General features: G+C 34.4%; 1 protein-coding gene across 1 annotated transcript in view; it reads right to left on the reverse strand.

The window, feature by feature from the left end:
• The window catches only part of LOC129945934 (protein eva-1 homolog C-like), a 351,803-nt gene that overhangs the window by 251,953 nt on the left and 87,557 nt on the right, over positions 1 to 12,293 (reverse strand). Inside the window, exon 2 of the mRNA XM_056055917.1 lies at positions 1,198 to 1,609. Within this exon, the coding sequence (XP_055911892.1) occupies positions 1,198 to 1,342 (145 nt within the window). The 5' untranslated portion in view covers positions 1,343 to 1,609. The remainder of the gene's footprint in view (positions 1 to 1,197; positions 1,610 to 12,293) is intronic.

Consider the following 12,293-nt stretch of genomic DNA (forward strand, 5'->3'; position numbering starts at 1 on the left):
GTTAGATAATTCGAACTCCAACTCTATCGTCGTCAGAGTACCTATACCTATCTAAGCTAGTCGCAGTACTCGTCGTCGTCGTTGTCGTGTGCCTTGCCTGCTTTTGCTTTTGCCTGCCTGTTCAGTTCAGGTCAACTTAATTAAAAATAATTTCCCGAGTCAGCTCCTGTTTCTTTTCGGTAAGTTAGTTCATTTGCCCTGAGGCTAAACTGCCACTCCCCATCACGAACAGGATACTTTTGTCTTAATTTCCTATACTCTTCCTTTGGTTTCTTCTTTTGCAACACTTTTATAATTTGTTATTATTTCATTCATCTGCTGCTGTTTCTTCATCTTCTTCTATACCCATCACCATCATCATCGTTATTGCATTGAAGCGTTGGAAGTGAAAATGGGCAATAGGAATGGGAGTGGAAATGGAAAAGGGGGAAATAGAGGGCGCCAAATGGATGAAGCACTATAGAATGACTACACGATGAGGACGGGGATGAGTGAGTATCTCATCATTTTTCTTTCAATGCAGTCAAACAGGACGAAGCGGATCCGGATACATAATGCCAGGACTTTTAGCTTTGTTCGGTTTAGGTTTATCCATCTTCCATCAATGGTCCATTTGGGAACGATATCCTGGTAACCTAAATCCGACTTCATTATTCGACTGTTTTGCTTCTATTTCTTTTTGTCTGTTTTTATTTCTTGTTCTTTTATCTTTAGTAACCGCATTTTTGCAGCGATGGCGTTTCTTTGGCAAACGAGCAAAGCTATAAGAGCTAACCACGATGAAGAAATGTATCAAATGAGAAAAGAGCTTTTTACTGTAAAAAAATACAACACAACACAGCACAACAAAAAATACCACCCTTATCCTTTCCGATTAAAAGGATAAGGCTAAAGAGTTACACCATGCCTTAATTCAATATATATATTTTTTTTAAATCTTTTCCATGGAACACTATTTTAACAGCTTCTTGGAAATATATTATATTCAAATCTAATGACATGCGCTTAGAAATGTTCATTTGATAATAAACATCATACAAATATAGTCAGATGTAAGATATGTCAGTTGAACAGTCTTTTATCTTAATATGAATGAAATCTCAAATTATATACAAAGTCCTTACGATTTACCTTATAGTTATACAGAAAATAGGTATATAAGATTATATAGATATACAAGGAATAAGATATATTTACCTAATGGATCTACTCGGTAAATGACCTCCGGCAGCACAGGACTCAAGAGGCACGTTAAGAGTAACCAAATTATGGACCATTGTGTGATTGAAATACGACTCCTTCGGGGCGTTGTAGGTGCTGTTTGTTCGTAGAATCCTGTCATTTTATACTGAATGACTTTTTGTTAGGCTGAGGTTTGTATATTTGGGCTATATATGCATATAGAGTGTTATATCCGGGTGCCGGATATACCTACGTATAGATTTAAATAAGCACTTTGTGTGCGTTGGTCTTTTAATACTATGGATCACAGTCGAACATTCTCACTCGTACCTTTTGTTTTATTATTAATTTTGTAATTTTTTGTATGCATTAATATGTTAATGATGTTTGTTCTTCACTTTTATCAACATTATATTGTGGAGTGTATCTGAAATTATAAGAAATAAGAAATGTTATGATTTTTATATGGCCGTTCCTAGTTATTGTTGATTTTTTAAAGTTAACTTGCATAAAAAACATAAACAATTGATTGAGTGCCGAGAAAGTAATATAATAGGTTTTATCATCTTGATTGTCTTCAGGTAACATCTTGTAATCAAATCAATTATTTTCCTTACACTTATAAAACTTTGTTGAATTTTGTACCTAAGATTTTTGTAGGCTCTATCTTTGTATTTATTGTCCCATTATTAATCGTTTCCAAATATTTGTAGTGGTGTTTAATTGCGCTGAATAAGTGAATGTTATTTATATAAATATTAAATAATTGTGTTTCAATGGTATTTTAATCTATTTTAATTTTGTGTAGTGAGTTATGTTTGACCGTTGTTTTTCCTGTATTTTGCCTGAAATAAAAATTTCCCCGGTAAGGTGTTTAGTATTTTTGTTGTTTTTTTTTTTCAAATTGTAACCTTGTCCATGTTCAAATGGTAGACATGTGCATTCAAGAGGACACAAGCGTCAACAGGTTTTTCTCAAAACCCACCTCTGTCTATCAACTACTACTCTCACCTCCCCGCGGTGGACTTCGGGTGCCTAGTACCTCAACTGGAGATTGGGTTCCAACCCCAGTGGAAAGTTGTTGGGGGCAGCAAACAAGAGAGGTGGGAGAGGTGTTTCCACTAAGGCACCTCTCTCTCTCTCTCTCTCTCCTCCAGGTTGGGGGTTGTGCCGTCGAGGTGACTTCCTCGCCACGTAAAAGCTTTCATAGTTGCAAAGCACCAACAAGCCTCGGATACGGATGGATTCAATGTTGAATGTTAGGTTCCTTTAAAAGACCACGTGCAGCCGAACAATTATCGGAATCCCTAAACTACTGCAAGGCAGATATTATCGCCATCCAATAAGTGCGATGCGATCTACCGGGCAAATGCAAACTAAAAGACTGCGATATATGCTACGGCGACTGCGACCGTGAACAAAGAAAGCGTCTTTTTGGGTGTGGATTTATGTTTGGAACCAGTCTCAGGCAAAAAGTCTTGGCTTTCAGCAGTGTGAGCAAGCGCATCACGACAATCCGCATCAAGACTAAAATCGCCAACATAAGCCTCATATGCGCGCATGTCCCAACAGAGGAGAAAGATGGAGACAGCAAAGACATATTCTTCGAGCTCTTGGACAAGACATATGAGCAGTGCCTTGGCTATGATATTAAAATGGTCTTATGAGATTGTAATGCCAAGCTAGGAAGAGAAGACACCACCTCCTACAACGGATTCAGGCTGATCGATTTCGCTGCGGGGCGAGACGTTCTGGTAGCTAGTACGCAATTCACAAATCTCAATATCCACAAGGGGACGACGCACGACACTTCTCCAGTATATCCGCACATTCCGAGAGGCCAACATTGACTTGGACTACTACCTCGTTGTAGCCAAGGTACGGCTACGGATATCCCGATCCAAGCCAAATCAAGGAAGTACTGTGAGAAGATTCGACGTTAGACGGCTACAATCGCAAGAGACTGCCATGTCCTTTTCCGATCGAGTCTCTAATAACCTCTTAAGGAGTCCTATGCGGCCTGCATTAAGCATTGAAAACTGTGGCAACATGTGATGTCACAACAGGAATGAGGTACGTAAATTTTACCAAAAAGTAAAAAACAAACTCCCAAGGGTACCAGCCACGAACCGAAGCCTGTCAAGGCGATCAGTGGAACCGCAGTCTTTGTTAGAAAATATGGAAAGACCACTTCTCCAAATTATATAACGGTGATGACGATCCGAATTCTGCTGTAAAGGAGATAGAACCATTCAACCTAGGCGAAGCAGATCAACAATTCCGCCTACCCGACCTTGGCGAAGTGAAGATAGCTATATCTAAACTTAAGTCAAACAAAGCTGCTGGGGCTGATGGAATCGCTGCCGAACTAATCAAAGCAGCAGGCGATGACTTAGTAGGGATGTAGGCATGCAACAACTTATCTGCAAAATATGGTCGGAAGAAAGCATGCCCGAGGAGTGGAATCTCAGCATAGTGTGCCCGATACATAAGAAAGGAGATCTTTTAAATTCCTCCAACTACAAAGGCATTAGTCTCCTTTACATTGCATATAAGATCCTTTCTGCTGTATTATGTGAACGTCTGAAGCCATTCGTCAACAACCTGATTGGTCCTTATCAGTGTGGCTTCAGACCAGGAAAGTCCACTATCGACCAAATATTCACACTACGGCAAATCTTGGAAAAAACCCAGGAGCTTCAAATCGATACCCACCATCTCTTTATCGATTTTAAAGCCGCGTATGACAGCATCTATAGGGAAGAGCTCTACCGAGCAATGTCTAGTTTTGGCATCCCTGTCAAACTTATTCGTTTGAGGAAATGACGATGAAGAATGCACGCCGCTCTATCAAGGTCCGAAAAGATCTCACCGATGCATTTAATGTCAAAAAAAAAATTTAGACAAGGCGATGCACTGTCATGCGACTTCTTCAACATCGTTCTGGAAAGAATTGTGCAAAACTCAACCATCAACACTAGAGGCACAATCTTCCAAAGGTCCATCCAATTACTCGGATACGCAGATGATATTGACATAATTGGAAGATCAAAGCGTGATGTCAGTGGAGCGTTTTTGAGCATTGCTACGGAAGCAAATGGGTTTATTGGTCAATGAGGGCAAGAACAAACATATGCTGTCATCAAAAAAGGACACTGAACAACAACGTCTTGGATAAAACGTAATCATGGACAGCTATAACTTTGAGTTAGTTAAATAATTTGTCTACCTAGGCACGCTATTAACACAGACAACGACACCAGCGCTGAAATCAAAGGAAGAATAACTCTTGGAAATCGCTGGTTCTTTGGACTTAGAAGGCAATTGAGAAGTAAAGTCCTCTCTCGAGCATCTAAAATCACCATCTATAAGACACTATTTATGGTGCTAAGGCGTGAAGCCTGTCAAAGAAAGAGAGAGCGTCTTAGGATGCTTCGAGAGAAAAATTATTCGGATGATTTTTAGTCCCGTACGCATAGATAGAGAATGGAGGAGAAGATATAACGACGGGCTGTACAGCGACACTGACCTTGTTAAAAGAATTTTTTTTCTTTCCCCAACTAATTTACAAGAAATCATTGTCAACTAATAGCGTACTTAGTTTTAACAAAACCAAAAAGTGTAATGCTAACTTGATATCAACCTTGCACTACATACCACTTTTTTTTTAAGCGTCGAACTACAAATTTTGTTTTGCACAACTAATTTACAACAACAAATCTACGATTAACTGCATACTCAGTTTTTTAAATTTCAAACTAACTTGACAGTCGTATACCAACTATCTTTTAAAATATCTTCTTTTAAGGCTGACATTTTTTTAAACTTTTTAAAGATTTTGAAGTGCTACTGAAGTCATTTAATACTGCAGTTTACAAATTAAATGCATATTCTGTAACCAACCAATCATGCGTAATAGTTCCACTTCGACTAATGATTAAGTTCAGCTCAAAATTCCTTCTACTTTCTCTTCGCACAATCAGGTTCTGGTGTTAATGAGCAGAAAGTTTATGAAAAATAAAAGAAAAAATCCAAAAATAGGCCGAGAAAACTCTGTGCTTGCTAGAAGTTCTTATCTTGTCTTGAAGCCTCTCTCTCTTCTTTACAATTGGAACTATCTTTTCTCGATAAAATCCTTTTTACTGACTTACTGCAAAAAAGCTGTATTAAAAACTCAAAAAATCGAATTCTCGATTGAGTATTTTCTTATGACATGACGCTATAAGCACTCTTGTTCTAGAATCAAGATTAAGAATTACTAATATTCTAATATATTCGCCTCTTGGATATTTTTTCCGTCTTAAGTTAATCACCTTACTGAACATAATAATTCCTTTGATTGCTTATCTAATTTTGACTTCATAAGAGCTTATTTCCAGTTGTTGTCTTACGACGTAACCATTTCTGGAATTGCTTATACTTTAGCATTTTCAAATATTGACGTTGTAGTTTCCAATTTTTATAAGATATTTAATTATTGTCTGGAAAAAAAAGGTACCTGCCTTTAAGGAAATCGAGAAATAAAAACTGAAGCCACCCTTGGTACACAAAAGAATTACATTTACTACTTTACAAAAGAAATAAGGCATAGAAAACTTATCTCAAAACTCTATCTCCAATCAACTTCTCTTTTTATGTTAACCTTTTTATCACTTTCTAATTTTATAAATGCTAGTTATGTTACTGATATGGGCACCTCTTTAAAAGAGAATCCTAAAAAATTTTAGAAACTTCTAAACTTAAAGAAAAATCAGATTACTTTCCAGTTAACTTCACTTACAAGAACCTTTTATTAGATTGATATCTGTTACGCTTTCGCAACACATTTCCATTTGTTAATAGCCATGAAGAAGTTGATGAAGCATATTTTAATAATCTTCACTCCTTTTCGCAAACTAGCAGTAGTGAGTAGTGACATCCCTGTGCTACAGATTACAGTTATTGATCTTTTATCTGCATTGATTAATGACTGCTCAGCCGGTCCCGATGGTATTCCCCCGAAAAGTGTAGTAATGCCTTAGTTGAATCCCTTACGTTCTTTTTCAAACTTTCTCTAAAAACAGGAAAATTTTCCAGCATATGGACGAAGTTGTTTTTTAACACCAATTTTCAAGAAAGGTAACAAGTCGGATATAAGCAACTACAGGCCCATTGCAAAGCTTTCTTGCATTCCTAAAGTATTTGAACAAATTGTTTGTGAAAGTGTAGCATTTTTTAGAAAGAATCTCATTTGCGAAAAGCAACATGGTTTTGTGAAAAAAAGATCAACCGTAACAATTCTCCTAATATTCTCAAACGCTTTAAAACAAGGTTATGAAGTTGACTGTATATACACTGACTTTTTTAAAGCTTTTTACCAACTTAGCGACGGAATTATTTTATTTAAACTTAAAGTGCAACGTACGTCAGGCACATACATCTCTAAAAATCTTTTATTTCGACTCTAGGGACCTTGAAACGTCGAGAAATGTCAAAATTTTCAATTCGACAAATCGGACCGATTACAAAAATTTCCCAAGAAAAGTCAATACCATATTTTTCATTGATGCAACTATTTTTTTGATAAAATGATGGTATGGAGTACAAAAACTATTTGCCTTAATGAGTTTTAATTCTTTGCATGAAAATATAATTTACAATACTTTAAAACACAGAAGTAAATAACACAATTTTAAAAGATTTATTTCGTTTTGTTTTAGGTCTTGCTGAACAGACAAACAGAATAAGGTAAGTTCGATTATTTTACGTCTCTAAAACTTGATCTATGGATTTCATTCCTACCCTTTTTGCAAGTAAAAGTAACTATACTCCTTTAACTTCACTGTATCAATTTAGTAAACTCTTTTTGTTTTAAATTGTTAACATAACAAAAATGTAATTTTGAATATCTCATACTTATTTAAAATAATTTCTTTTTTGTACAAGCTTTGGTTAATTAGCTTAATAAAGTTTATATTTTAGATAACATTCTAGGTTTCTAGGCAAATTAGTATGTTTTGTGAATCTATACACATTTACGTAGTACATAGCAACATTTTAGAAATGTACAATTGTACATGTATGTATTTCTTCATTAAAATTGGTAATTTTGTTTTGCATGTTAATGTTCAGTTCTGTATGTACGAGTATGTATGTATAGGTACATAAATTACAAATATTGTAATTAGTATGTTAGAAATATGACATAATTTTCTAATTTTTATTTAATGAAATTTACTTGGCATTACTTTAGGTTTGACTCAGTAGAAGTAGAGGGAGGCGGTATTGAGGAAAAAGCTTAGAGTTTAGTTAAACAGAAGTGTGTGTACTTTGACTATACTACACAAGGTAGGAAATAAACTGAGGAATGTTTTGTCGAATCTTATGTATAGAACAATTCTTAATGAAATAGTTTTTTTTTTTATTTAAGTTATTGCTTATGTTATGAGATGCATATATGTATATGAAGATGTACGAGTATGATAAACTAAAACTTCTAACTTAATATTCTTTTCAGCACTGCACAAAGTTAAATATTTTGTAAAAAAAAACTTTATAGAAAATTCTATTAAAACCAGCATTTCAAGCTAGATCCTTTTTATAGAAGGCAAACCTTTTTACTTGGGATACGATTCACTGTTTTTAGTATACCACTATCCAAAAGAATTTGAAAAAATGTATACTGTTAAAAAATTAAAGTTTAAGCTATTTTCTATCAAGACATTTTAAACTTTTAATTGGGTTAGTAGTATTTTTGGTAGGACCTTTTAATTATATAAAAAACACAATTAATTAAAAGTTATTTAAGATAAGTAAACAGAAATAAAGGGCGATTTGTTAGCTTTTATCCTTTTGGCAACACTGGTTTAAAAAGCTGACGCACGTTTCGTGCTTTGTTTTACTGTCAAACATCTTCAGTTTGGCCTATTATTTAACCATGAATCGTCTTACAAACGAACAACGCTTGCGAATTATTTAATTTTATTATCAAGCTGCGTGTTAAGAAAGTTCACCGCGCGCTTCTTCAATTTAAATTTTTTTCAGCGGCGAAGCTCATTTTTGGCTCAATAGGCAGTAGAATTGTCGATTATGGAGTGAATACTACCCAGAAGCATTGCAAAAGCTACTAATGCATAAAGAAAAAGAGGCTGGGATGCGACCCATACTGATAACTTCCAATAAAATAAGTTTGAAGCCAATATTTTTAATTTTTGAAAAGCTATTTGAGTCGACGGTAAATTTGTACCAAGTTTTATTATTGTTTTTTTTTTTAGAGTTTTATTTTTTGTAAAATAAACTGTAAATTCGATTTTTTTAAAAATTGTACGGAATGTCAACAACAATATTTTTTGAAAGATAAAGTAATTTAAAGCCAATATCTACAATTTTTGAAAAGATATTTGAGTCGAAAATCTATTTTTACCAACTTTTATTATTTTTTTAGGTTTTTATTTTTTATAAAAAAAAAATTGTCAATTCGATTTTTCCCAAAATTTTATCAGTTATCAAAAACATTATTCTTCGTTGTGAAAAATTGTTTTGGAGATAAAATCATATTTAAGTCGTAAAATTTTTTAGGTGACACATTTTTTCAGTTACTTTTTATTTATAAAAAAACCCGTTAAATGGATTTTTTTTTCAAAAAATATTCTTCTTTGATATCACGTTACCATATATAATATAAAATGTAATTCAAGTCTCTAGCATTTTTGGTTCGTAAAATATTAATTAGGGTTAACCAAAATGTTCACCTTTTTTTCAAACTGCTATGGTAAAAAAACAACCCACGCAATTTTTTTAAGAGCCGTTTCTGCCTTATTATCTGTATAACAAAATTTATTTGAAATCGATATCTCTTCTGGTTCTTGAGCTATGGACGATGAAAAAAACGTCGCGAACGTACGACCGTACGTAGGTACGCACGCACAGACATCTTTCTAAAAATATTTTATTTCGACTCTAGGGACTTTGAAACTACGAGAAATGTCAAAATTATCAGTTTGACAAATCGGAACCATTACAATAACTACCTATGGGAAGTTAAAAAGTCATAGTTGATGCGGTTTATGGGCTGGTTGCATCATTGGACTGTACTGCTGCAATGATGATGCAAATCGTAACTAACTGTGAATGGTGAGCGGTACCGTCAGATGATATCCAAATTTGCATGACATGTGGCACCACATGCCACACAGCACGAGCAACAATGGACTTATTGGGAGACGAATTCAGTGAACATTTTATTTCGCATTCGGGACCGGTCAATTGGCCGCCTATATCGTGCAATTTAACGCCTTTAGTCTATTTTTTGTGGGGCTCTGTTTAAGCTGATGTCTATATACATACAAGCCCGCTACAACTGACGCATTGTAAGACAACATTGAAGGCCGAAATGTTGGAAAGAGTATGCCAAAATTGGACTAACCGAATGGACCATTTGAGGCGCAGTCAAGGTCAACATTTGCATGAAATAATCTTCAAACATTAAATTTTATGGATTGTTCTATCGACTTTTTTAACTTTCCTACAGCTTTTAAAAAATAGCCCTTTAGTTTGTTTAACATGCAATAAGTTGTCAGTATCTTTATTCTGAAGATATTTATTTATAGCAGTAGTAGTTTTATGTTTTTTTGAATCAAAGGTGTTTTTAGCTATTGATTTATTTCTATTGTATTATTTGCTATGACTTTGCAATGCGTTTGATAAAATTTAATTGATCAATTAAGTTTTCATTCCTCCATATCATATTGCTTTGAAACAAAATATAAAATCGAATTTCTTATCAAAAAATATTTGAGTATTGCTCCAAAAGGCTTCACCCCATAGAACCGTAATTGTGCTCTTAAGTTTTCTCAAGAGCTAATCAACCGATTAATTTTTTTTTTTTGTGAACAACTATCTCAAAAATATTGAAGTATCAAAAATGTCATTGTTTTTATTTTTGATTAAAAAAACAAAAAGATTTTACTTTTATTTCGAAAGTTGATGTCTTGAAAGTGGGTCCTCATTTTCTCAGGAAGTTGAAATTTAAAAAGTATATAAATAAGTTTTGAGTAACAGTATATCAAAAATATTTTTAAACTGAAATTAAAATTTTATAAATAAAAAAAAGCACTCTTACGATTTTCAAATAAAATTTTTGTAAAATGAAGGCCTTTTTGAAAAACCAAACGGCGTTTACATTTTTACAATTTTAAGTCTTAAAATACAGGAAGTATTTTTAAACAGATTTTTTGAATACATCAGGAAGTTCTTTTTAACTCGATATCCTTGTTTGTTTTTGACATATTTTCAAGGAAAATAGGTATTCCGAACGTACATACATACATACACATGCATAACTACACAAGCATACAACAAATTCTCACTAAAAAACATAAATTTTGTTTCTAAGGATCTCGACCTGTCGATAAATGTCAACATTTTAAATTTGACAAATCGGGCTGATCACAATAACTTCCAATGGGGGATTTAAAGTATTGTTTAATCATCATTAATATTTAATATATCCTTTTAACTTTCCCAGGTGTCACTTTTATTCTGAAAACCTGGATAGATAATTATGTTACTTATATTTGAAAAAAGCAAGGTTTAACCTTTCTCTTTTCATAGAAGCAAACTTTTTTAGCTTAATGAACAAGAAGCTGATAGTTACATACATACCTAACCTATGTTTGTATAATGTATACATTACATTTCCACGTAAATATAAATGGCAATCATTTGATTTCAATGATGTAGAAACAATAGATTTATGTATGTACCTTAATTATTATACTTTGTAGCTGAACAGATTTATTCGTGTACATAAAGATATCTTTAAGCCCTTACAAATTATTTTTAGTCTTAACGCTTTCCTATACATATGTATTTTTATCTATTTGGGTGTCAATCTTACCTAGGACCTGAGAAAACACGGAACTAGAACTGATTAAGGAGTATAAGTACCTTGGAGTTGTAATTACACCTAAGTTTTCCTTTAAAAAGCATCTGCGGGGCAAATTAGTATTTCAATTAGGAATCCAAAAACGCCATTAATTGTAATTGAAAGGGTGTTCTTGGTAAAAACATGCTGCCCCAAGTGCCAAATAAAAGCTCTTTGAAGCGATGATGAGGTCGACCATGTGATACGACAAACGGTTGGGGATACTTGCAGTAAGAGGAGGTACAACTATTAAGATACTTCATCAAGAAAACGTTTCATTTTTAGAGCCTGGTATTTCTTAACTCCATATCTGTTTGCTGAAACTTCATCTCACTTAAATTGAAGAAGTAATGTTATTTGGAAACCACCATTCGGTTGCGAAGCAACTACTACTGCAAAAATAGCATTTTTGAAGAAGTTTGAAGACTTGGGATGAAAGATAATATGAAATACCGGGAAAGATCGAACATGCAAGTTTGTCAAACTATATAGAATTGGCCCAACGAATTGAGACCCGAAGCATCTACAAACTTATTTATTACAACCTTTACCTATTTATTACCTTTAAAACTATTTTGACGACCGATACACCGAATCTGTACGGTTTTCAAAACCCGAAGTAAACTACTTCGTTTAAACTATCGACCGTATGGTTCAGAAGAAAACCCAATGTGAACCCTTTGTAATCTCAGAGAAACGGAAAATGTATTTTACCTGCTGAGAACCTGCACTATCCTTAAGACAATAAACTGGGAAAGAAGTACAGTCAGAGCCGGATTTAAGGGAGGGCAACTGGAGCGAAAGCCCGGGGGTCCCCACAATGGAGGCTTGGAAAAATGAGAATTTGTACACGTTTTTCACAGTGAGTATAGAGCGACATCGAATTCTGATTATCGGGGAAGAAAAACGGCTAGTTTTTAGTCTTGAAAAAGCTCAGCGACACTCGTTGGTCTAGTAGAGCTGAAGCTACGAAAGCCTGAGTCAACGGCTATTCGGAAATCGAATAAGCTCTAACCAGCATATCTTCCAATGAAGCACAAAAAGACTTCGTGGGGAATGAAGCAACGCACCTTCTACAGCTGATCTCGAAACTGCTTTGTTTGCAACACTTTGGAACGATATCTTGGAGCGATTCAACGCTACAAACAAGATGTCGCAAGACGCGAAAATTATTCTTGAATCGGCAATGCGTACACTAGAACCATTG

Source organism: Eupeodes corollae, chromosome 1 (genome assembly GCF_945859685.1).
Source record: "Eupeodes corollae chromosome 1, idEupCoro1.1, whole genome shotgun sequence".
Lineage (NCBI taxonomy): Eukaryota > Metazoa > Arthropoda > Insecta > Diptera > Syrphidae > Eupeodes > Eupeodes corollae.